At 33.6% G+C, this 27,484-nt stretch overlaps 1 protein-coding gene and 1 pseudogene across 1 annotated transcript in view; one reads left to right on the top strand and one right to left on the bottom strand.

The window, feature by feature from the left end:
• Positions 1–19,615, bottom strand: part of LOC118612506 — a 244,737-nt gene extending 225,122 nt beyond the window's left edge. Inside the window, exons 1-2 of the mRNA XM_036234395.1 lie at positions 19,506–19,615; positions 19,243–19,459 (exon numbers count right to left, since the gene is read on the bottom strand). Of these exons, the coding sequence (XP_036090288.1) occupies positions 19,243–19,459; positions 19,506–19,615 (327 nt within the window). The remainder of the gene's footprint in view (positions 1–19,242; positions 19,460–19,505) is intronic.
• Positions 19,616–19,670: 55 nt separating this feature from the next.
• LOC107516223 lies at positions 19,671–21,139 on the top strand (annotated as a pseudogene).
• The last annotated feature ends 6,345 nt before the right edge of the window (positions 21,140–27,484 follow it).

Consider the following 27,484-nt stretch of genomic DNA (forward strand, 5'->3'; position numbering starts at 1 on the left):
AGGCTAGTGAAATAAGTCAGATAAAGAAGGACAAATACCATATGATTTCACTTTTTACCTCCCTGACAAACATAATAAAAGGGCACCTACCACAAAACTACATCATAAAAGTGATAAAAGAAAGTGATCCATTAATTAGGTATAAACACCTTCTAGAGCTTTTCCTTCTTAATAAACATGTCAAGGTAAATAAGCCACTGACGCAAAATAGCACCACGGGTCTCATACCCCTAGTCACTAACTGGTACTGAATTTTGCCTTTCTATTTGAAAAATTACATCACTTTTTTTTTGTTTTTTTGTTTCTGAAAACAATTTGGTAACCGGCGACATCAGGCAATTTGTTTTTCTCTTCGTGAACCTTATAGAAACGGTGGTTTGTGCTATTTTCCCAAGGTCTTAGAATATTTTGGTCTTGCTGCAGTTTCGGCATATACTGTAAACAGGGTTTCGGCGTGTGATGATGTGTGTCTGCGTGCTGACACAGACCCCATGGTCATCATGAGACTAAACCAAATGTATGTAAATGAAGAGGCGATATTGCTATTCTGAAAATAACTGTAGCCTTTGAAAGAAAGAATAACTGATTTATTTTGTAATTCTAATGAAGAATACAGTTGCAATTACTATTTGGTCTTTCATCAGCTACCTAGGTAGTGATAATATAATTCAAGAAGTATATAAGCCAGATATGTATATTCTCTGATAGATATTTTTCATTAAGTCAATTAATTTCTAATTTTATTAATAGGCAAAGAACTTAATCTTTAAAACCCAAGGTTTAGTCACAAATAACCATTTAATGCTCTATGGCACCAGCCGAATCCATCCTGTTTTATATGACCAATGAGCTAAAAGTATGTTTTATATTTTTAAGTGGTTGGAGAACAATCAAAAGGATACCGACATGTTAAAATTACACAAAACTCAAGTGTCCAAATGAAATTTTGTTAAACATTGGTTTGCATGCTGTCTATTGTTTTTGTACTACAGCAGCACTGCTGAGTAGGTAAAACAAGACCTTTTGCTCTGCAAAGCATAAAATAATAATTATCTGGCTCTTCGCAGGAAAAGTTTGCAGAGCCCTGCTGTTGATGAACTGAGGAAGGCTAGGAACCCTTCCAGGGAGTCAGGTTCTTGAGTCAAGGAGAGACAAAACCCTTCTCTAGTTGAAGCAGGTAGGTCACAGTAAAATGGTATCTTGGATTAGAGAACTTAACCTGAGTTTACTCAGCTTGATAGTCGTCACGAAACATTAGGAACCAGGTTATAATACTAAGAGTTGTCAGTTTTATATGAGTAACACCTGTTGACCCTTCTGCCAAAATTTTATAGACATTTTTATCTTTACTCTTCAAAACCTTGCACGGTACATATTATCACGATTTCATAGCTTAACTGAGCCTTGCAAGAGTTAAGCAACTGCCTTATTGCTTAAAATTAGTAAAGGGCAGAAACATAATTCTAACTTGGATGTCTCTGACTCCAGGGATTTTACATTTTAATTACAAACTAATGTCTTCCTACCTTAGACAGAAATCTTTATTTCCTTAAAAGTTATAAGAAAACGCATGTTTTGTGAAAGAACTGAATGTGCCCCTTAGTTGATAAATATTAGGATACATGACGTGTAATCCCTTTGGTATGGAAAACAATGTTTATTCATGCACAGGGGGAATGTTTTGGCTCTATGTGCAGTGGCATTGCTTGTGCATTTATTGGGTGAATAGTTCTGAAATGGCATTGAATAGCAACAAATGAAGCACCTGGAAACAGGCATGTTTGACCCAACTTAGAGGTTGTTTTTCAAGAGCATCTGTTTTATATCTCAGCTTAAAAAGCACATTGTTATCCTTTTCTTATGCGACTTTGATGTTTTTCATTTTATAAAAAAAAAATATTTTCATATATATTTTATCTTCAAATCAGACATTTGGACATTTCCGTTCTTCATTTACAAATGAGAAAGTGGAAGAGAAAAGTAAATTCATTCTTAGAGAGTAATGGGCAGAGGGCCAAAGTACCCAGGCCCCAAGTACTAGTTCTGAACATATTAGTTGTTCCTGGCAGAAGGCTACTGAAAACACCCCCATTCTTTTGAGAGGGGCCAGGAATAAAGAGAACTGCCTGGGTTTGAGGGGAAAATGCAGTGGGATGTTTTTTCCCTTTCCCACATGAATAAATGTCATTAACTTCTTTTAAGATGCGAAGCATGCAATACAACTGGCTGTTATTTAGGGTAAATTTACCATTTTGCTTATATATTTTATGTTTTCCTTTGGTTTATAGATGAAGTTGATTTTATTTGATATTGAGTGAATAATTCTACTGTTTTTATTTTTGTCTTCTGGAAAAATACAAGATTAAATCAAAATTGATAGACCTATTTTCCTCCATTAATTGAATGCTCTGATTTATTCAAATATGCAGGCAGTGAACATTTTTATGAGTGTTTACTGTTCATGTCACTCATGAGACATTCCTATTAAAGTATGCACATTTTCAAATGCAAAACAAATATATTTTTGATTGGCTAAGTGAATTCTGCAGAGGGATTTCACAGAATAGGTCATGTCATTTTGTGTTGTTAGGGTGATCTGATGAACCCTATTGTTCCCTCTGCTTCAAGAACTGGCTGGTTTTCTGCAGAACAAAAGATTCTATGACTGCAGCTATGATCTTATTTTTGAGATAATAGATTGCAACCTTCCTATTGTACTAATTCATTATAGTCAAATAGGCTTCCTTGCATATTACCTTCTATCATAAGAAAAAAGTATTTCCCTCAATGAATCCAAATTATGCTGAAATAACACAAATGTGTTATTAGCTACCAATTTATTTTATGAAGCAACTGGGAACTGTTGCCTACTTTAACTCTCTACTGAAAAAAGAATCTTAGAGCTCTAAGATAGTATTTTAGAAGTTTTATCCATGAAAGTTCTTAATACATTTTTAACGCCATTCCTCACAGAGCTGCTAAATTATGTACTAAGAAATCTAGCATCAAGAAATTACGAAGCAATATTTCACTTTTGTCTTTTCCTACTTTTCTATTTTTGGTTAAAGAATTACAGTAAACAGAATCAGTAATACTATAGTCGTTCTATAATGACTATGCCAGAGATTTAAAAAATACTGGAGATGTCTAATTGGTAAAAAGAAATACTGTCCAGAAGAGAATTGGATTTAAAAAAATGTATTCTAGTTGAATGATCTTGGAAATCTTGGAATATTTTTCCTCAAAAGAATGTTCTGCTCAGTGAAATCCACATATCATGTTTCAAATGAAAACAATCACAACAATGAAAATTAAAATTATCAGGTATAAGAATATCGCGGTCTCTAAAAGTCAGGGATATTTGTCAAATGAAACCATAACTGGCAGTTAAGATTTGTGCAACTGACATGTATTAATACAATTTTTTAGTATACTTTTCTCTCTGAAGTAGAAAGCAAGGTGATCTCGTGAGAGCAAAAGAGGAAGAGCAGGATTAGCAGGTTTAGAAGGGGAGAAAAGGTTTAAATAATTATTGCATTATACACACTCTCTGCACATAGTGAATGCAGCCCATTGACTTGAAAATATAGACAGCATTTGCAGAGTCTAAGACTGTATCCTGCATTTTCAACCTAATTGTTGAATCAATTTGGTTAAACATCATGTTAACAAGGTTAAAAAGCCAGTCAAACTGGTTGTCTGACTTGAATGACTGTGTGACAAAAGTGATTAGCAGAAACACCTAAACTCACATTCATCCCCAAACGGTGTCTTCTGAAAATCTGCTGTTTCTGATGCGGTTTCTATGGTCATCTTGTCTGGATCACTGTTCCTCCACATGGAGAGCCCATGCTTCCTACAGAAAGCATACTCAATTTTATGCTCTCTTTTAAAGATTTTCAAATTCAAAACAATGTTTTAAATGTTCAAAGACAATGGGATTTTCAACTGGTTTTCAAAATAAAGATAACTTTTCTTTATCTCGATGTGCATCAATGCCTATTTTATAGGAAATGGTCAGCAGTGGATCTGAATCTTCAAGTGGTTCCATTTTCCCTACATGCCCATTAGGGAATTGTGCACTAGTAAAGGTCTTTCAATTAAAAAAAAAAAAAAAAAAAAACCTTCTTGTTTTCCTAAATCTAAGTCTTGTTAACTTTACATTGATATTTACCTTTATATGCTCAATTCACTGGGCATCAGTTCTATGTTTACCACATGCCATCCAACACAGTTATCATTAGTTACAGACATGATACAAAGCAGGTTATGGTATTTATCAACTTCATTTGAGTGAAGTTTCATTTGCGGCTTCCCATTGTTTACAGATTAAAATCAATCTTTGTATTAAGATGGCAAGATAAATCAAATCCAGATCTAGGCTCTAAATAATTTGCTGTCTTAGGGCAAATAGGATCTGTCTGACATTCTTTTCTGGTAAAATTATTAACTAATTGTAAAGATCGAAATCATTAATTGAAAAGAATCAGCATAATCATACCATGAACATCTTTTAATGATCCCTTAGCAACTTTATTGAAAAAAAAATTTAATATTAAAATCTGAGGAAATCGTTTCAGCATCTTACTGTTCATTCCTATGCATCACACTCATGACCCAGGTGACCTCTCTTTCCTTTTCGCCCCACCCAATAGATGGACCTGATGTCGAGTGTCCTTTAGGACTTTAAGAACAAAAGAGAAGAATTTTCTCGTCTCCTCACTGTCATACGTCACCAAAAAAGGGAAGGCAGTCAAGAGGGGCGCAGGGTCGAGAGGGAACACTGTACTAAAATGGGGACAGCTACTGAGAAGGAACACTCAATGATGGTTTAAAGATCATACGATCAGTATTACGTTTAATACATTTACACTTTGATACAACTAAGTATAGACACTGAGTAGCCAGTTACAGCTTCTTAAGCTTCTAATTTCCACTCCTGCCTCCTTTTTCAAGCCATAGCTTCACCATTTCCAAAAGATATGTTCTCCTCAAGAATGGGATCTTACAAATCACAATTTTGATCCAGTCACCATAAATCTTATACTTAGAATATGTGCTCCGCTGTTCATAAAACAGTGCTTAGGTCTTGTATATTCTGGCTCTAGCCTCTACTTCCCACCTCATCTTGTGATATACACTCTGTATCCATCACTATCGCTTTCAGCATTTTCCTTACAGAGCTCTCCCTCCCCTGCGGGGATTTCTGAATATCTTGCCCGTATTACACATTCTACCACCTCTCCATGAAATATAGTGCAGTACGGTTTGATCGAATCAATCATATTGCGTTACTACATGCATTCTTCAAAGTGCATTTTACACAGGGAGAGACCAGCAAAGTGTAAATAAGCGGTAATTAGCTATTCAAATAGTGAATGAAAGATTCTGGGTATAGCCACAAAATAAAACACTTTAGGACGATAATTCTAGTAGTATGACAAGAAATTATTCTACTCAGTTATATTTTGCGAGAACTTATTTTTCCGCTAGAGAGACAGTCATGAAACAGTCTCTGGTTCTTTTACATATTTTTGGTTCAATTATTCATTTTTATTAATCTTTTAGTCTTTAATTTTAATATTTTTGGTTCAATGTCATGCATCACATACTATTTTTCTTATTATATTTTAGTTGATAAAGATCTCTATTTCGTCTAATTTTAACGAGTCTTTTCTAATAGAAATAAAATGAATGTTACTTTTATAATTATGCCCTTTGGTCTTTAGGTAGACAAGTAAAATGATTTCTAGATTACTTTAATGAGTAAAACTAGATATAATTGAAGAGATTAGATTTTTTTAAAAAAATCTGAGCTACATGTGCATGTTTCATAAATTTTAGCTATCTAAATGCACAAAATAATTCTTGAACCATTTATGTTTTTCCAATTTGGAAACTTTATAGGTTTCCTAACTTTTTTTTGTTAAGTGCCGAAAGCCTGTGCTCATATAATAAGTCTAATTTTCAGGCTAATAAATTCAGAGAGTTTATGCTGAATATTTGAAATATAATTCTAGTCTACTGAAAAGCTTAATAATTTAAAAATAACTTGTAGGATTCTTGGAAACATTTACTCAGAAAATTTTAAATATACACAAATTATGATAATGCTAAATTTAGTATGTATTAATTATGATAATTGAGTAGATACTACCTATGTAAAAAAAGAAATATTGGTTATTTACTGTTTCTCCTACCATTTTCCCTATTTTACTATGTATGTCCAAAGTCCATAAAATAGAAATTAGTCATTGAAAGTAGAAACGACTTATAAGAATTCTAATTAACGTATCACTACCTTTGTGGTGATATGTTTTGAGTCTCTTGAGATTCTAATTATATCTATCACTCGAGAAGTAACTTATAATTGATTGAAAAATTTTCAAAACTGTTCTCCAAAGCTGCCACTCTGTTAGATAGGAACCTTGCCGTAACATGGGAGACGAGGTCTGCTGAGAGACCAATTCTGCGTCCACACTACCTTATCCACTAGTTGAAAATACTTATTAAAAATGAAATAAATTATTTATTTTGCTTAATTAATTGCTTATCTGTGATACAGCTATTCAGGCCACCCAAAATAGGATTAAAATATGATATTAACATTATTTCTATCTTGTATATGTCTATAGCTTAATTTTGAGCAAAATGTAAAGAAACAGCCCTCTTATTGAAAACAATGATGAATATATAAAATTAATTTATACTTTCTAAATAAACAAATGTTAAAAACATACTTGATAATAGCCTCTGATGACCTTTAATGATAATCTTAACCTATGGATATAAAAATAATAATGGATTCTTGGTACCAGATGCAAGTGATTTTCACTGAGCATTTTGTACATTAATCCTTTTTGATGATTTTAAAAACTCATAGTTTTTTATATATTGGAAATTAGTAAGGTAGATGTTTATAAAATATTTTGTGATCTCACCTGGTAATAAAATGAGTGTCTTTATTCCAACCACCAAATATTCAGCAGCAAAACAGAATGAGTATAGTTTATGAGGCCATCAATAAACATTTCAGGATCCCTCCAAATGCCTGAGATAGCCCTGGGCCTTTGATAAATCATCTCACAAAACAGCCTAAAGTATTTTTAGGATATTATAATGTGACCCTTTAACTTAGTCATTTAAAAAGAGAAGGCAATAAAATCTACACTCATTTCTGTGATAATATACATATATAAAAAATAAGGAAGAAGGGCATTCTAACTGCTTTTCCTAATCTTGTCCATTGGATATACTCTATCATTTAAAATTAGGGTGAAGTATATAGACAATGTTCATGGGCATTGCTGGCCTACTTAATTATTCTTTACTGACACTAAAACTTTTTTCAACTTTATTTTGTATTGGAAAAACCCAATTCAGACTGGTAGTGACAAACATCTCATTAAAATCAGCAAGACATGTAAAGAATTTTAAATGCATATGACAATCATCTGCTAAATCTTTCAATCGCTTCCCATTGTCCCACAGATAAAAATGTTAATTACTTAGGCTAGCCCATTAAGTATATCTGAAACTTATCTGCCTCTTATTCTTCCTCCTTATCCTCTAGCCACATTGGCCCTCGTTTCTGGCCCATATTTGAGCAATTCACATCTGTTTTCCCTTTCTGCCATACTTCATCTGACATTTTAAGATTAATCTGTCACGATTCCTTTTAATATCGTCTCCCTCCTCCCATTCGGCCATTGCCATTCATCTAAAAAGGTTGGCACCATGAAGGCAAAAGTGTCTCTTTAATTCACCATGATGTAATTGTGCTAAGCACAGTACTAGGGACGCCCCCCTCCCCCAAGCTTACCAAAATCCACTCTTCTGGTTTTGAATTGACCGACTTTAGGCAGGGAAGCCCAAAGCATCTCACCCTAATAAAGGTGTGTGCTCCAAGGCCTGTCACTCTCTCTGCCTGTACCCTGCCTTCATTTCCCCACGGGTGGCCCTCAAGGCATGCTGTGTACTTGCTCCAGGACCTGTGAATAATAAATTTCTCTATTTCGATTCCCTGTGCTCTTTTGTTGAGTGAGGCTCATCAAGTGGCACCCTGAGCTCTACTTAACAAATGTTAATTTAAGTCAAACCGGTGGATTATAATGAATTTCTAATACATGTGCTCTAATTTATTTCATGCGTTTGTACATGGTTAAATTACCTTTACAAAGTATGACTAAACATGATATTTCACTTTAAATAATTCATAAAAAATAGAAATTAAAAAGAAAATATTGAATCAATGTTGGATTTACAAATTTAGTGTACCAAAAATATTCACAAGATGGAAACAAAAAATGGAGCCTCTTAGAAATGCAATGAATAATGATTAACATACTTGATTAAATCTAATAGATCCTCAATTGAAAGATGCATTACTCTCACATGTAAGAGCACACACAAAGTGTGTATACACACACACACACACATACTTTATCATTACATATATACTTTATATATATATAATATGTATTACATACATTATATATATATGTATATACTTTGTGTGTGTATATACTATCAATTAAGCAATGACACAGATCCTTAATCATACACTCTCAAGATGTCTCACAAGAGCCTGATGTTGTTTTGAAATTTCTTTCAAAAGCTTCCAGGGAATTTGCCAATTGTCTTTTGTTTTACTACCTGGCATGTTCTATCCAGTCCCCCTAGAGGTCTATCAGTAATAAAACATAACTATGACTTAAACTACTTCTTGGTATCTTCCTTTCTAAAACCACAGTTGCTTTGCAAGTAAATGTGGAACTACAGTTATTATCCATTGACGTGTATTTTCTTTCCTGACATATCGAATTATACCCTGCCTATTTTCCATACCGTTATGTAGACCCAGTAATCACGTGTTTGAACGTCCCTAGTGTCATCTTCTGTAAGACATCCGAAGAGCAATTAAATACAAAACTGCGCGTAAATTAACTCCATTGAAAAAAAGATGAAAATATTATGACTAATTTTGTATATTTGCAGGCGATGTCAACCATTTCATGATGGCTGTCTGGCAAAAAGCAATTGTCACATGTCCCAAATTTAAAAAATTCAGAGCTACAGGCTGTGGGGGAGGTTTGGCTTGAGAAAATTAAACACTACATTAAGTAGGTGAGGGAATGTAAAACTTAGGGCAGTATTCATATCCTATGATGGTTTTTTTCTTCTGTATATCAATGCTTTCGCTTAAAATGTGAGTAACAAATGATAAAAAATAAATATTTCAAATATTTTGAATTTTTTTCTTCACAATGTACGTAGAATAATAATTTGAACTGTTGAGTTAATGTCATTTATATAATCAGACTCATATACAAAAAAAAATACATATATATATATAAATTTAACAGTAATAGTAGTAAACAATTGCATCACCTTTAGCTTCCTAAACTGCCTATATGTAGAGCTCATAAAATGTACAGGTGCAAGCACTTGCATAAAATTCAAATCTCATCAAGACAAATTAGGTAAAAATGTACAATCCCACGTTAACATACATTTTTTTTTCTGAAGGGCAAACGTGGTCTTCAAATATTGGGATGCACATTGCTCTGATTACTCTGCTACCTTTTCATTGAAAGAATTTATGAGGCAATTAGAGTAACTTGTTCGTATTATTCAGAACTCAACATATGACTAAACTTGATTGTATCTTTGATTCTAAACAGATTATTGCCTATTGATAGTAAAAGACTGAAGAGCTCTATTTATGAAGAATGAATACTGCACACTACACTTGCTGATTACTTGTGTAAATAGATACATATATTTTAAGTTATGAAATCGTATATTTCAAAAGAGATGGCTTCTTTTCATCCTAACTCATTTCATAAGTCACACTTTGGGTTTGTCTGAGACTTACTGACCTGTGCTCTCTTTCATTAAGTCTTAGTGTCACAAAGTGACTCAAACTTAATATTTAATTTGTCAAATAAAGTCATATGTTATTATTTATTCTGAAATATGTTAAATATATTCCTTGACAAAAAATAAATCAAAGTCCTATATATTAAAACATAGGATAGAATTGCTTTACTAAATGCTTCTAGAAAGTATGACAAAAGTTAATGCTTTAAAAAATAAACCTTGAATTCCAGAATATTTTTATTATTTCTTTTCATAATATCACACGCAATTTTACTTGGATTTGGATTCACTTTCTACAGCTATTATTTTGGGGAAACATTATTAAAACTATTCCATCCAGTAGGTCAAAAATATTAACAAGCACTGGAAAACATGCAGTATAAGACGGTTTTGCAAACCATTCATCAACCATAACAAATATTCCTTACTGAAATACTTTTCAAATTTCATATTGCAATATGACATAATATTTATAAAAAACTTGCCCACAAGATTCCTTTTTCATTGGCAATGAAAACGTGGTATGAAAATGTTAATATATGTTATTTCTGAAATATTGAACATTTAAAAATATATTAAATTACTAATCATCTGTGAAATCTAGCCTAAAATGTATAAACACCTTTATATGTAAACTTTAAGAAAAAAAAAATATTTTCAATGAGCTATTTCAAGAGTTCATTTTGACTCTTATCTACCAGTCCCAGTTACTTTCATAAATATTTGACAATTTTAATAAGTATATATAGTAACAAAAATAGCAGAAGGTCTAAGAGATTATTTCTCCAAGAATGTTGAGTGAAAAGTCAATGCATAACAGAAAAAAATATAAAAGAAATAAAAACAAAGATATCATATCTAACATATAGTTAAGAGAATTTCCAGAAAGAGAAATTATAAGTGTAGGTTAGAAAAATCAAACAAACAATGAAAAATATTTTCTAAGTTACAGAAATACTTGCATCCCTAGAAATACTGGCATCGAGATGGATTAATTAAATATGACTAATATTTTCTTTTTATTGCTGAAATTTCAGAAAATCCACAACTAATATTCACGTATCTAAGGATGAGAAGTCTATGTATACAAAAGAAACAAGAATCAGAATGGCATCAGACCTGTTATTGGATATACCAAATATTAGAAAAAAACAATGAAATAAAGATCTAAAAGAAAATTATCTTGAACTTAAAAGTCAAAACCCAGCCAAAACAGCAAGCAAATATGGGAGAATAGAGAAAGCTATTTTCAGAAATCTAAGGCTCAAGTAATTGCATTGTTAAGCACATCTTTTACAAAGAGAAACCTGGAAAGCAGAATATGTGGGTTACAGAAGATGGAAGACTTGAACAAGAAAATACAATGAAAAGAAATCCCTGAATGACAGCTTTGAAATAATTCTTAACATAATCTAAATTAGAAGAGGAATATAATGGACAGGTAATTCTATTTTTAAAAATGTACAATAAATTATATTGATGATACACTAAAATCGCCTTCTGAAAGAACTTCATAATATGGTGAAGAATGAATTTATTTGTTTTCTCAAAAAGAAAAAAAAGAAAGTCAACCAGAACTCTGGTGAAGGAAAGTCAGTCATATTAACATATTATTGTTCAAATATAAAGCAAAAGATGTATGGCATTGTTTTTAAGCTGTTGGGCATTACAATAAATAAATACGTCATTTATACTTAAAACTTAAATAGAATCAATATCTAGAAAAGGAAACTATGATAACTGAAACTATAAGTATCGTCATCATTGACAACATAAAAGATATAGTGCATTTACTAAACTTTTAGTCTTTGCTGTTATTCAAAATTCACATGACCATTGAGGAAAGTTGCTCATATTGCTTAAATAGCATTGCATATGTTTGGGGTGACTCATAAACCACCAACCTGATAAACAATAGTCCTCTTCACAGCTACCCCTTCGGAACTTTTCCCTAACCTCCCTGTAAACTCCCCCTTGGCTTGTGTGACTTACCGAAGTGTTCATCTTTTGTACTAGTAACGAAGTTACTATATACTAAACAATTAATGATATGTCGAGCAATGGAGACGCTTCATGACACATAAAACGCAGAAAGATACAGAACAGATTTTTCAATGCAATGTTGAAAATCCTATATAGGTATATATAAGCACATTTGATAGGAAGTTCAGAGAAGTGATCCATACAGCTGTTTCACCATCTCAACAGTAGCAGTCATAAATTCGATTTATAGAAGTCCCTAATCTCCATAATATTTACTCTCGATGAAGATTTAAATATTGACCCAGTCACTTATTACTTATTTCACCCGTGCTGGCTTGCATATTTTCTTGAGCCTCAATTTCCATTTTTGGAAAATTGGTAAGATAGCAACGATATAAAGTGATCATGAAGATATTATCAGAAAAATGGCACCTGCCCTATAGCCAGGCACATCGTAAATAATTCACCAAATATAATTCCATTTTCCTCCATTTTAATCATTAAGTAATTACAAATTATAGGCATGAATTGAAGAAAAACATTATTTGGTACACCATTATATTAATAAAAAAATAATATTTTTGAGTATGCTACATTTTACCAAAAAAAAAAAAAAAGCTTTTAATATAATTTTCTATTTATTTGCCACAATAATATTGTGGGGAAGATGTTTCATACATAGATCTAAATATAGCATGAGTGAAACTTCTAGAGTGACATAAACTATTTTGACATGGTTAGGTTTTTGTACCATACCTGTATATTTCCAGTTACCACACAAAGACAACTGTAACCTAAGTTTCATAAATTTTTGCTAACATAGCATTATCTTGGCAATTCTAGCACTTTTTCAGAGTTAAGTTTATTTCCCCTCTGAGAGGTTAATGTGAGCATGTGTGGTTTCCCTACTTCAGCTGTTTATCCTGACAATGTACTTATGTCTGGTGTTTCTCTGGCCAAGGAACAAGCCGGAATGCCATTGAGCATCTCTATAAAAATTATTCATAAAGGAATAGCATTCTGAAACCTCACTGTTAACATATGTCGGTAGCAGGTTTAATGAAACAAACTAAACATAATGAGAAAGCATAATGTTCAAATAATGTTAAGATGCATGTGCTTACAGACGTTTTTAAAAATCTCCCTGTAGCATGAAAATAAATATGTCATTCTTAGATATGCATCTTAAACCTCTCTGCTTTGGCTTCTCTTGATGTGAGATAGCCTCTTGTGCAGTTGAACTTAGGGGGCAATGGACATGTCAAGGATGTCACTATAATGTTTTGACACTAGTGGTGAAGAGAGAAACTCCACCATGAATTAAGATGAAGTATAAACAAGTATATAACTTTCTTCTCGGTAACATCCTTTGTTTTATTTCATAAGAAAATATGTATGTTTTAATGTGAAATGAAGTTTCTTCTGCACTTATTAAGGCAGAACTGATATTATAACTAATTAAAATACTAAGAGGCTAATAACTCATATGGGCCCACCACATAATAGTGACACTTTAAAAATTTAATGTGAACAGTTAAAACATGTTACTAGAGAAATTTAAGGGGAGAGAATGAATAGATTTAGAATTTCCTGACTTCTATAGCACACACACACAAATAGACAAAAACACTGATTTTCCTTTCCATTTTTAGTGGAAAAAATGATTTTTATGAAGAATAAAGTTATTGTTAAAATTACTGTCTAAAATTTAGCACTCCAAAATATTTACTAATTACCTATAAACAGGAAAAAATACATATGTCAAAATACATCAGTACAAACTATCTTGACGGTGTACCTAATATCGGCATCTGGAAAGTACTCTCACTAAATATGAGACTGGAAGGCCGATTGTTAAAGGATTTATACACACTTCACTCTATAAAACAGAATATGACTTTAAGTCCAGAAAGTGATAAGAACAGGTTTTGTCACTTTAAATGATAAAATACAGTAAAAGTAGGCTAAAAGGTCATAAGGATTATAAGAAATCGTAGACTGGCAAAAATCAAAACTATATTGACACAATAATAACTAGAACTGACACAGTGCTAAACAGTATAAATTTCAGAATCTCTACCAGGATGTAGAGAAATATTACAGATGACTCTCCAGATTTTTCTTGGGAAATGTCACCAAAATTTTATAGATGCATTTCTCTTACTATTTGAAGGCCACTAAATACACATTCAGATATTTAAGGCCAAGATAAATAACGATTTTTGGAACTTCTGAGATAAATGTTAAAATCCTAATGATTGCGAGACAAATGAGAGTCTACAGTAGACAGTCTCTAAGACAGTCCCAGCACCCTTTCCTCCTGGTAGTCACACCCTTGTGTAATCGCCCAACAAGTGTTCACAGGACTTACTGACATACTTCTAATGAAAAGAATACGGCACATACAGTGTTGTATCATTACAGAAATAGGCTAAGACAGTCTGCAGCTTCCGTATTGAGAGTCCTCTAACTCTGGGATCATCCATACTAGTAGAAACCAGCTGTCATTTTGTGAGATCTCCAGCTATGGAGAGACTTAGGTAGCATAAAGAGGAGCTGAGGTCCTTGTCTGAAAAGCCTGCAAGGAACAGACACATGGCAACAACTATATCAGTGACTCTAGAGGTGAATTCTTCAACTATTGTCAATTTCCGGGCCAACAGTTTGACTGCAAAATTAGGGATCCTGAGCTAGACAGATGTACCCAACTCAGCTGCACCCACATTGCTTGTCCACACCTAGTGTGAGGTAATAAATGCTTGTTCTTTTAAGCCGTTAAATTTTGGAATAATCTGTTAATCAACAATAGATAACTAGTATAGGGTCCCAATAAAGGACCCCAAATTTGGATTGTTTTCAAATAAAATATTTGCTAGTAACCATTAAAACCAGTTAAACAATAACTGAATGTGTTGCTGCAATTCTAATTAAAGACTTAAACCTAAATATTTCTCTTAACACAAACACTAATCTCGTGTTACATGGTGTCCTTACAGACCGGATGTGGCGATATGCTTCAGTCACTTGTCATTTTCTTTAAATCTCATGATTATGCAAAAACCGAATTCTTTCTACTTTAATGAGTAGTTTTCATCTTTATACATGTGTTTTGTTCTTAAAAGATGTCATATTTTAATATTTTATTTTTATAGACACTATACAAACATATATACATATTTAAATAACACAAACATATTTGTAATGAGCTAATACTTCTTGAATTTTGTTAAATAATCTAAACTTCAAATTTGTAGTTAGCAATAATGACCATTTGGAAACACATACTCTCCTGTATCTTTTCAAATTGAGGAATGCTATAACCAGTATTTCACAAGAAAGATTTTAGGTATATAATCCTAGACTGCTGCTGTTCTGTTACATGAATAACTCAACATAGTAACAACTTTACTCAAAATTCTAAAATATACAATATAAACCCCAATGAGTTTAAGAATTTGTGCATCAGTTTTCTCCCATAAAACTATTAACCCAACTGAAGAAATAGAGGCATATCCCAAAACATGTATTATAAATTACATGTGGCAACCACATACATGAAATTGACCCTAGTAGGCACTTTAGGTACAAGTTACATGAACAGGTTAATCACCTCCTGTTAGAGGGTCTCCTTTCCCTCAACCTCAAAGTACAGAAAATTACTAATAACCATTTAACTAAGGATTTAAAAACTACAAATATGATTCATAATATATACATATTTCTGTTCTGTAAGTCAGCACCACTCAGAAAGACAATTCTGACTTTCTCTTTTAGAAGTGGCACTGACTATAAGTGGAGAAAGAAAATCCTCAATTCACTGTTGAGAGTTCTATACAGTCTAGATACCAATACTTTGTTGAAAAAGTGGTTTGCAAATAATTTCTACCATTGAGTAGCTTGCCTTTTCATGCTCTTAGCAGTGCCTTACATAGAGAAAAAATGTTTAATTTTAATAAGGCACAATTATTCTTTTTATAAATAATGCTTTTGATAGTAAGTCTAAAAACATGTTACTTACCCCTAGTTTCCTAAGTTTGTCTCTTATTTTCTTCTGTTTTCTAGTTTTACATGTAAATTCGTGACTTTTTTGGAGTTATTTTTACATTAGGTATCAGACACCCATTTTAGTTACAGGCCGTCTGTGAAAAGCTGGTGGATCAATGTGAGACCTGTGAATGAGGCTGACACCCACCATAAAAGACATAACAATACTGCTTGTGCTTACGTATAAAGGTCATAAGCTAATGATTTCCTTTATATAAGCTTAAACAAGTTTGGGTTTTGTTTGCTAACCATAAAATAATTCTAACATGTCAATATTTGCATGTAGAACTTTACAATGACTTTTGGAATATAAATTAGTAAAGAAATTGTTGCTGATGTAAAGAGAAATATTTGTTAAAGTAAACAAGATATGTAATTGTATATGTAGGATGACAACTGGATATAAATAAACCAGCCAAAAAAAAAAAATCCACAAATTATACACACAGACTACTAATTAGAAGGAAACAAGTGAAACATTTCCACATCATTGGGTTTAGGTGATGGTTCCTAATATATAATATATAATATTAGCAGTGTATAGTCATTAAAATATTGAAAAAAATATACATGAGATAACTGATATATTTTACTCGTTAGTTTTAAATCATCTTTTAAGTAAAATTTATTTTTCCAAATAATTTATTTTAAATAAAAACCAAAGTAAAATATCTAATTTTGGTAAAGTATGCACGTGAAACATATAATATGTATATTTTTTAGACTCAGAACCACATTTAATATTAGGAAAGCTCTAAACTATGTTAATACAAAAGAAATATTGAAGAAAGTCTATTTTTTAAATTTATTTGTGTAAGTTGTTACAAAATGGTAATCAGAACATTTAATTACTATTCATTAATGTGCCATTTCTCTTAAAATATGCTTCAAAACATTTCAGTTGATATTTTTTAAGTTCCGGACCATTGAAACCTAAAGAAAATTCCAGTTTTGGTTTTTATCCAACTCAAGTGTAGGTTTTAAAACTACATTAAAATTTACTTCTCTAAAGCCCATATAAAATTATTTTAAATATCCCTTTTACAGTTTTCTATACTTTGTTTTCTTTTCATGAATTATCTATAAACGTAATATTTTCTCATCTGTACAGTTCGTTTTGCCACCTCAGCTCTTTTGGCTTTTTGTCTTTATTGTGATTTTTAACTCTTTAATTAAAACCATACTTCTCCAATTTAAATCGGTTAAAGCAGTTTTATCAGCTCATACTCTGAAAATGCCACATATTTACATTTTATTAGGAGAGTTATTTTTTGACCATATAATGTTTAAAACCAAAATAACTTAGTAACAAGAACGTCATATCCTTTTTATGATATGTGCTATCATAACAAATTTTTAAATAAAAAGAGATGTTCATGAATATCAGCTTTTTTCCCCACATATACTGACAAATTAAGAATATACAGGCATTACATTTTGTACTAGTATTTACAGAAAGAAGTGATATAATGTAATAATATAAAACTTGATCTATTTATCATTTTCCCCACTGGATATAATATCTCTAGTTTTACCCTAACGTTATTCAGAATAATGACCAATGAAAAGTATTCACAAAAAAAAAACTGCAATGGAAGACTATCCACAGATAATCTAACATGCAAAATCTTCTCCCCCTTTTTACTTAGTACAAAAGATTTAAAGGAGATTGAAACGCTTCACTAAATACATCAAGCTCATAACCTGAGAAATCTGAGTTTTAAATATCATGAAGTTTCTTCTGAAATCTATAAAGAGCACCAGCAGCTGCTTTTTTTCTCAGAGGACACCTACAATATTATACTTTCATTGAGAGGAATTTTAAATGCTGAAAAAAGATTAACTAAAAATAAAGGAAAAATGGATGGCAAGATTCTATTTAGATTTAAAACGTTAAGTATCAATCACATAGTAATCTTTTGGTGCAGGATCCATTAGGTGACATGAGAGTGAGAATGAAGGAAGAGGCATTTAAGGTTATTATCGGCATTTCATAAATAAAGCAATGTAATCTTAGGCGGCTTTCATTCACTAAATCTAGACGTAATAGTCAAACCTAGAAATGTATAGTTTTATAGCCTATGGTTTGAAACAATATATTTGACTTCCCACCATTGATTGCACATGTAGTAATTCTACTTTAATATCTGACTTAAAAATCTTATGCATGATATCCCTGTATTATTAAGAGATAGTTAATGGTTAGCCAATAACTTCAAGTAACATTTTAGTATCTTAGAATAATAGGGGTTCCAAATAAATAAGTAATTAACCAAACATTTCTACAAAAAATGTTAGTCGATTTTCTAAGATTGCACTGTCTAACCAGTGTGTCAGGGCATAATGCTGAGTCACAGGCAGATTAACACCAAGGGAATGGATCCTGGAGAAATCCTGCTGCTTAGGATTTATCTTTTACTTCTTCTGTATGATAGGGCAACCTAGAGATCTGGGATTGGAGAGAGGTGTTTCACTAAAGGTATTTGGGAAACTGGCTATTTACCAAAGGGAGTAAGAGAATTTTAATATTTTAATAGCGTTCCTATACAAAAAGCATCCTGAATATGTATCAGCCTGGTTACAGGTGCACTGAGTTACTGACCTTCTCAGTCCTCTAGGAGTTAAGTAGCCCCTGGGCAGCCAGGTGCCTCATTTGGTTGGTGCCCTGGAGTAGCCTCTAGCCACAAAAAGTCTCCTGGGTTACCTCATTGGGCCATAGTAATGTTATTTTCAATGTCTCTCTCCTAATGTCATAATCTGTGAAGCACTTTTCTAAGCAGAGATATAGCATCACTTCCTAATTCACTCCAACTTTATATAATCATTACTTAACTAAAGTAAGTAATGTATTTTGCTTATTACATTTATCTGTATCTGTGCTATCTTTTTGATGTTGTTCATCAATAAACTTAACTGGAATAGAGCCAGTTGAGGCAAGAAATTTAGCTTCTAAATTTGACTTCCGTAATGTACTGTGTGATCAATAAAATGATGGAATCGCAGGTGATTCACTCAGCCAATAAGCAACTGTGTTGAGTTTTTCCTAATCTTTAAAATAGCCTGTGTCTCTGAAATCAGAAACTTACACACTTGTAAAACATGGCTAAATGTAAAAAAGGCACTAGAAGGACATTTTCAAAATCTTAAGTTCAAAAGTGTCTGTAAGCGAGGTGGGTGTATTTGAGAAATAGAAGAGTCAAGAAACCCAGGTGCTGCGGTCAAGTACATCTCAGGTTTGAATTCAGGTTCTAACACATACACCCCAAAGCACATGACTTCATCTACCAGAACTTCAATTTCTTTAGCAATAAACTAAATTAAAATACTACATACCAGCCGCCTTCTTGGCCAAACGCCCCAGCCTCTTCCAACGTCGGACTGAGATGCTCTGGCCTCACGTTCCCTTGGCAACGCACTCCGCTCTGGCGTTGGTCTCCATCTGTGCCGCCCGGACCTCAGCGGCCAGGCGAGCCCCGCTGGGGCCGCCACACGGCGAGGGCGGCCGGCCCGGCCAGGCCCGGCCCTGCTAGGACAGCAGGCCCGGCGGCGGCTGCAGGGATGCAGGGGCCAAGGCGGCCGTTCCCATGATGCAGTGCGGGCCGCATCCCTGACGGAGGCCGTCACGGCTCAGGTTGGCTTGGGCGTTGGTGGCACCAATCTCATGGTCATAACGAAAAACGCCAGGATGTAGAGCACGTGGCCTCATCATGTAGTGACTCAAAAATCACTATTTTCAGTTTGCAACTGTATTTTGGTACTTGATGCTTGGGAAGTAATAGTTGAAAGACAGGTGGGGAAAGTTTGTGAATCTGTGATTATCCACCTACCTGCCTGCGGTGTCCTCTGAGAGCAACTAACCTCCTTGTAGTGCGAGAGTAGGGTCACTGAATAAAAATAAAAACAAAACAAAACAAAAACCCAGAAACTAGTAAAGTGGACTGTCTTCTTTCAAGTTGCCACAGCCATAATGGTAGCAGTTGTCCAAGAGGGCATTCTCTTGGAAAAAGGAGCATCATATCCCTGTAAACATTCCTTTTAATGTACATCTTACAAAGACAACCTCCAAAAGTATGTTCGGGAGCAGATTCTAGGTGCAGTAACAGTCATTGTAAAGCTAGGATAATTAGATAGGACTATTGAATGTAAGAGCATTTTTCATGAAGTCATTGTTGATAGTGGCCACCGCGCTATGAAAACTGAGGCCTTTCCTATTCAAACTGCACTGCTGAGTGAATACAGAGTTCAAGCAAAGCTAGCAACATTGGACTGGTGATTGCAAAAGAGTTTTTTTTCAGAAAGAGCTTCCTCAAATCTACATGTTGACTAACTGTTGAAGTTCTGCAGGAGTTCTTCAGGAGGGAAAACCTCAAAGCTCAGATGTCTCTGGTATTTCAGCATTACCTTGTGTTCGCCAATTAAGTCATTAACTGGAACTCTCTCCAAATTTAGGCGAACATTCTATATCTATGTTTGAATCTTCACAGGATGTATTGTTAAAGACAACAGAGTCCTGGTGGGAGACTCCTCTGGACAGCAGAGTTATGAAACTTTTACTAATGGCACCTGGAAAAATCAGAGAAGATTAAGATAGGACACAAGATTCTTTAGAGTGCTTGCCAGTTGGCTTCTTTTCTCCATGAAGGATCATGGGTCAATTATCCAGCACACTTCATTGTGAGATTACTGAATGCCATCAATGGAATTGAAATAGAAGTTCTGAAGTTGTAGGGAATTTCCACATTATCATTGACCTGGTAACTGTACCCTCTTGAAATATTTTAAATGAACTTTTCTCCTCCTTAGTTAATTGTTTCACACCTGTTGTTTTCGTTGAAATGCTGTACTGGAAAAAGTTTGGATAAAGATGACATGGTACATACATGAAAGCTTATGACAAATTGTTGGCATCCTGATAACTTTGATCCAAGATGGCATACATTTTCATAGAGTTTTTCTTTTTCCCCCAACATGTGATTCAAGTTTTCAATTCCTACGTGCAACTCCACCTAACTACACCAGATGGCACAAGGAATTTGCCAATGGTATAACCTCTCATAAGGAAGAAGAAATGAATGAATATCAAGAAGATTATGAAGTCCAGTTTCAAGATCAACTAGCCAGTTTTGGAATGCTAGGGACACTGTATACCTCTTCTGAAAATGTATACATAGTCCAAAGGAACCCCACGTGGCAAATATTATCTATTTACAATTCTCTGAAGAGTACTTAAATTGTTGAAAGACTTTAAACACCCCACCCTGCTTCCCAGCACTCTGAAACAAATGGACAGAAACATAGCACAAAATTGCATTCCATGGCTTGTATGTTTGGATCTCAGGAGCTATCGCATAGATCACAGAGAGATTATGAAAACATGATACGAGATATGATTGGACTTATATCAATAAAAGTTGGAATAATCAGTTTTCAAATGCCTGTTGTAAAACCTGTTTGTAATGCACCGTTTTAATGTTTAATGTGTCAAAGACAGTGTATCACAATTCCTATTTTAAAAAAGCACATACCTATAACGTTTATGCAAATATTAAATAAATGAATGCATTTAGCACAACTGTTAACAGTTCCTGGTACATAATTATCACCAAATATTGTTTTATTATAAAAATTGTGAGATCATTTATAACTATGCTAGAATCTCACCTGTTACTTTTGTTAGTAAAAAAAAAAAAAAAAGAGTGAAATGTAAGCCTGATAAATAAAAATTAACTACATAGAGGAACTAAAGATGTTATGTGCCTCAGTTCCTTATGGCCTTCCTAAATGGCCTTGATTCTGCAAGTAGAGGACGATTTAGCCTTCGATTGTGAATAGTTACATGAAAAATTTAACTAGCTAAACTAGACTATATAAACTGTCAAAAGGAAATGTAATAGCTTGGAGTTATCATTTGGCATATTTTATTACAACTTTCCATTCCCAATGGGTAATTACTCCATTGAAAAAGTTAAAATTTGGGCATATACACGCTGTTTATAAGACTATAAAGACTTTTTTTTTTTCTTTCTGTAATCTCTCTTCTCCTTTGTCTTGGCAGCCATTTCAGTCTCTCACTATGAAAAAGAGACAGACAGCAGCAATGTGCGATGAAACAAAATTTAAAAAATAGAATACTCTCTAAAGTTAAGTAAGGCGAGTTTAGTGTTAATTACTCATAATTATTCGAATTTTCCATTGAAATGCATCCAATGAATTGAAGAATAGTTGGTTGATATTAGGCAATGTTTGAAAGTGTTCTATTATGCAATATGTGTGTGTGTGTGTGTGTGTATATAATATATATAATCTGTAGATAGAGTGTGCCTAAATTTTACCAATGCAATTTAGCAGTCTTTCACAAAAGTTTCTCAATTTTTTCGTGCATATTGAATCCTTTAGCTGATGTATGTAAAACACTTTTTCTAACTAGCCATTGCAAAGACTCAATGTTGTAAAGATATTCTGATGTGTTTTCTGGTAAAAGTTTTACAATTTTGTATTCTACATTTAGGCTTATAATCTTATGTGAGTTAATTTTTTAAAGTATAAGTCTGTGATATCAGTTCATTTTTTTTTTTTTTTATATGAAATTTCGGCTGTACCAGGTTTATTTGTTTAAAAGACTGTCCTTTGCTCTGGTGAATTTCTTTTGTTTCTTAGTCAAAAATCAATTTACTATATTTGAGAGGACTGAAAGAAAGAGAGAAAAGAGAGGGTGGGAAAAGGAGTGGAAGAAGAATGGGAGGAAGGGAGAAAAAGAAAGAGAAAAAAAGGAAGGAAATCGGTGTTCACTCAGAAAGTGTGTGTGTGTGTGTGTGTGTGTGTGTGTGTGTGTTATTGTGTGTGATTAAATTAACTATCTGCATTTGGATTTTCTGTAAACGATTCTAATACACATTATTTTATGCTCTTAAGCCAGTACACAAAACAATGAAAACAAATAAATTAAAATGAGATTACCAATTTACACAGGTAGTTTGCCAAACATAACTTGTCTTGCAGACATAGATAACTGAAGGTAAATTAGGTAATTCGACTGTGTTTTTTCTTATGTAACAGTTCTATCTTAAATGAAAGATAAAATAGACTTTTAGATTTATGTCGTAGGTTTCAATTTTACTGAAAGATAGAAATTAGTGAGTTACTTTAAATATAGTACAGTTTATAAAATTCTCTTTTCTAAATATGCAAAATGGCAAGTGTATCACATACTTTGCAAACATTTCAGGTGTTCTTGGCTGAATACTAAGTGAAATAAGACTTAAATCTTTTTCCTAGACCAAGTCCATGTCGGAAGACAGAAAAAGGCATTAAAATAACATCATTCCACAAGTAACCATTAAGGGCCTACCACACTTACAGTTTCCTGAGATACATTAGTGAACAAAAAGGGCAAAAATACATAAATAACTTCCTTCGTGGAGTTTATTATGTTAAGGAAAACAATAAAAAAAGATAATTGTATTGTATGTGAGAAGTTGATAGGTACATTGAAAAAAAAATAGGGCAGAGTAGGGGTGTCTAGATTGTAAAGGTGACAATTTAAACTATGTTTGTAAGATTTATCTAATAAGGATAGTTTTAATGAAGATTTGAAGAGCATGATGTGTAGTTAGCTATGTAAATATCTCAGGAGAGAATATTCCAGAATTAAAAAAAAATAGTGAAAATCCCATAAAGTATGAGTCCACCTGGCATATATACTGAAAAATAAGGAGATCAGGATAACTGAGCAGAATAGGGAAGGGAAAAAAAAAAAGATGAGATCGTATAAAAACTTGAGAGTAACTTCAAAGTCTCTGGCATTTACTTGCATTAAAATGGGAGCCATCAAGGAGTTTTGAGTAAAGAAGTAGCATTTTGACTTGTTTTAAATGGTTATAGCACAAGCAAAAGTAAGGGATGGATTATTTAGGTCCATATACCCATGGAAGCATAAAGGGTCATGGTTCTCAGGCTGGCAAGTCAGAGAAAGTCCCCTAAAGCTGTTACTTGTTAATCTAGAGTACTTATTGCCCACACCATCAGAGTAACCAGGTTAGGAGTGTGTCGAGGTGAGGAAGGAGTCGGTATTAACTATTGTTACTCAGTGCCACTTCCAAATCTTTACTTCTCTACTCTTATGTAAAAGAGTAGAGAAATACTCTTTCGAAGTTTATCTCATCTCGTCTGTTCCACTAATATCTATCCTCATCATTTCCCATAATCAAGGCTAAGACTCAAACAAATGGCATGGTCATCGCAACTGTTGTTAGAGCATCTAAAAGGATTTAGTTGCCTTGCTGCAAACCTTTCCCTTTGGAAAGAAATGACTCGGTGAAAGAAAATACGGACATATTCTCTCAGATAATATAGACAGGTTTAAGTGAAAGGAGAGAAATGAGAGGAAGGCATGTTTAACAACGAATCATGAATGTGACCATCAGAACCTCAAAATGAATAACTCGAATAAGTTAGAATATTAAGGGTTTTAAGAAAGTTGTATTGTCAAAGAAACCATGAGCCTGAATGTGTGATTTCCAATATGGCGACTACCAGCTATTAGAGACTATTGAGTATTTTAAAAAAAGATACTATAACTGAAGAAATAAAATTTTAATTTATTTTGATTTAAATTTAAATTCTAATGTATGCCAAATATTTTTCTGCTACACATAACTTTATTGTTTGGAAGTGTTACAATTTCTTTCTTTAGCCATTAAAAATTTAGCATCAGAATTAAGATGTACCATAAGGAAAAATATCCTTGACTTGAAGATTTGGTGTAAGAAAGAAGAAAGTAAAATATCTCTTAATATGAGATATCTAAAATATCTCATTAATAATTCTTATTCGACCAAATGTTAAATATAATATTTTATGTATTTGAGTTAAAAACAGATTGTAGGATTGTACATTTGGTTCTGTTATGTGGGGTAGAGCCATTTGAAAAACCATGACTTTTACACTGAAGTGATTTTTGTCATTTTTGAGCTGAAATTTTCCTTTCTTACCTTTCAACCAAAATTTTGTTCATGTCTGCTGCTCCCTTAGTTTGTGTGCCTGAGTGACGTAGGAACAGAGGCCCCCTGCTAGACCATAATAGATACAACATGAGTAGGAAACAAACCTTTGCTATTTTAAGCCACTGAGATACTGGGACTCTCAGGTGCCTCAGTTTATCCCTATCTTATCCCAACAGACACATATCTCAAACGCAATGTCTCATTGGATAATTCACTCAACATACTTGTCTTCATTCAGAAAACCATTCCCATGGTCTGACCCTGCTTCTTTTTATAAACCATACTTATTTTACCTATGACTTCTTAAATTTCATCTGTTTTCCTGTGAAACACAACTTTTATTGTTTGAAAAATTTACATTTCCAAATAATTCTTTTCATTTTGTAGACTTATGCCTTTCATATTGTAGAATCCCATGCTACCAGTAAATGTGTCCTTTTTAAAAAGTTATTTAGTCTATTTAGTTTATTATTTCTCTGAAATCCACAGCCATGACCTGTCACCTAAATGTCAAGAGTTTCCAATTTTGACCTTTGTTAGAATCTATTTTCATTCCTCACATTTGCCTGTCTTCATCTTCCTGACCCCACCAACATGACAATGACAATGTTGAACTGACTCAAGCCTTGCGATCCTGAAAAACATTACGATTAAAGAAATGCCCCCACTTCTTTGTTTTCCACAAATGGTTTACAGCAAGGAACCATTCTTCCCCTTATGACATGTAAGATTCAAGAGTATGGCCCTTGTTTACCTAAAAGAAGGCGAAACAGAGACCCTCCAAATTATCATTCTTTGCCTCATAAGGGATTAGTTTTGTTTGGACCTGGTGTCTGATCTGGATAAAATACCCGCTAGCTTGACTTGACTGAACTTTAGTTAAGCTTCTCTCTCCTTCTTCCAGTTTCCTGAACTTTGACCCCCTGCCACCAGCCTGAGCGGGCACAATCTCTCTAGAACGTTCCACTCGAGAACACAGGCTAACATGAGGCCTGATCATTCTCTGATCATTGCTTGCTCACATTATCCCTTCTTCTCACTTCCCCACACCTGCTCATTCTTTCTAACCTTATTCCCCCCTCTCTATTTAAAAAAGCCCTTTTTGCGTTACTCTTAAGATGCATGGGGATCTCATGGTGAGTGCGTTTCTCCTATTACAATACCACCGCCACACCGAATACATCTTCTGATGAACAAAATTATCATAGTCTCTGAAGTGTTATTTCATATATCAAGGTAATTCAAATATTATTACCAAAAATAAGGGGAATTATAATGAAAAATTTAAATTCTCAAACTTAGTGTGTCACGTCCCTACAGAGATTCTGATATTAGCCCTGCTCGGCTTGACAGCTGCAATTTCTGACAGTGCTTTTTCCAATTCTGTGATCTGGATTCATTGTTCTTCCCTTTTCTCATTTAAACAGCCCTGTAATCACACTTGCCTGTGTAATTTTGTTTGTACTTTTGCCTCTGCTAAGAGTGGTGCCCGCACACATGCTCTTCACCCACCTCTCTTTCTTTGTCAAACTAAACTCTGTTTGGAAGCCAGTTCTCTGGAGTAACCTTCCCCAAATCCCTAAATCTGTTTGATGTTCTCTTTTACAGACTACTTCATTACCAACGCTTCTCCCACCAAAGCATCTTTGAGCTGAATTATATTGTGTCTCCCTGGACAGGTGGAATGGTCATTTATTTTAAGGTGGGGGAACAGGGAAGCTCACAAAAATAGAAAGCTGACAATAGTGCATCTTCCAAAGCCTGAGTTATCCAAGCTGGAGTGTTATATATGAAACACAGCAGAAAATTCCAGAGCGGTTTGACATTACCAGTCTGGTCAACTCCTATATGCCCCAACAATACTCATACCAAATAAGCACCATTTCCTATAGAACTGCTCCTAATCTCTTAGAGAGTATACAATTGTTTCTAAGAACAATTTCCACAGTCAGTAAAGTACAAACCTATATCAAGGGGAAAAAGTTCCTAAAGGCAATCACAGTTGAAAGATGTCAACTATGAACAGGCCCACAATAAAGACATCTTTTTATATTATTATGCAGAGCAGTTCAAACCCTATTGAGTGTTTCTGAATAGGATATTGATTTTAACTTTGCACAGTGAAGACTCATTGAAATGTTTAATTCAAACAAGGGACCCCTTTACTTCGATGGTGAATTCAAGCAATACAGAGGTTATAGTGCCTTTTCGCTCATCTCTTCTCTCTTTTTTCAACGAATCTTTATCTCAGCCAAACTCCTAACTGTTGACTAACTTCAAATCGTGATCCTTTGTGTACTCTTTCCTAATGTGATCCAATTCAGGACCATGCGTTTTAATAGATATGCAGACTCCTAATTCTCAGAAAAGTACCAGACATCTCCATTTAAGGGTTCATTAAGTATCAAAGTATTATTAATGTGTTCAAATCAGAATTGTGAATTCAGATTCCCAGTTTCTTTCTCTCCATCCATTCGCATAAAGATAAATAACTCCGAAGCTTAAACTCCATTACTTTCACAGTAAGTATATCTCTGACATACCACAATCATCTTTAATGTTGGCTTTTCTTT

This window comes from Rousettus aegyptiacus, unplaced genomic scaffold, assembly GCF_014176215.1.
Source record: "Rousettus aegyptiacus isolate mRouAeg1 unplaced genomic scaffold, mRouAeg1.p scaffold_m13_p_16, whole genome shotgun sequence".
NCBI lineage: Eukaryota > Metazoa > Chordata > Mammalia > Chiroptera > Pteropodidae > Rousettus > Rousettus aegyptiacus.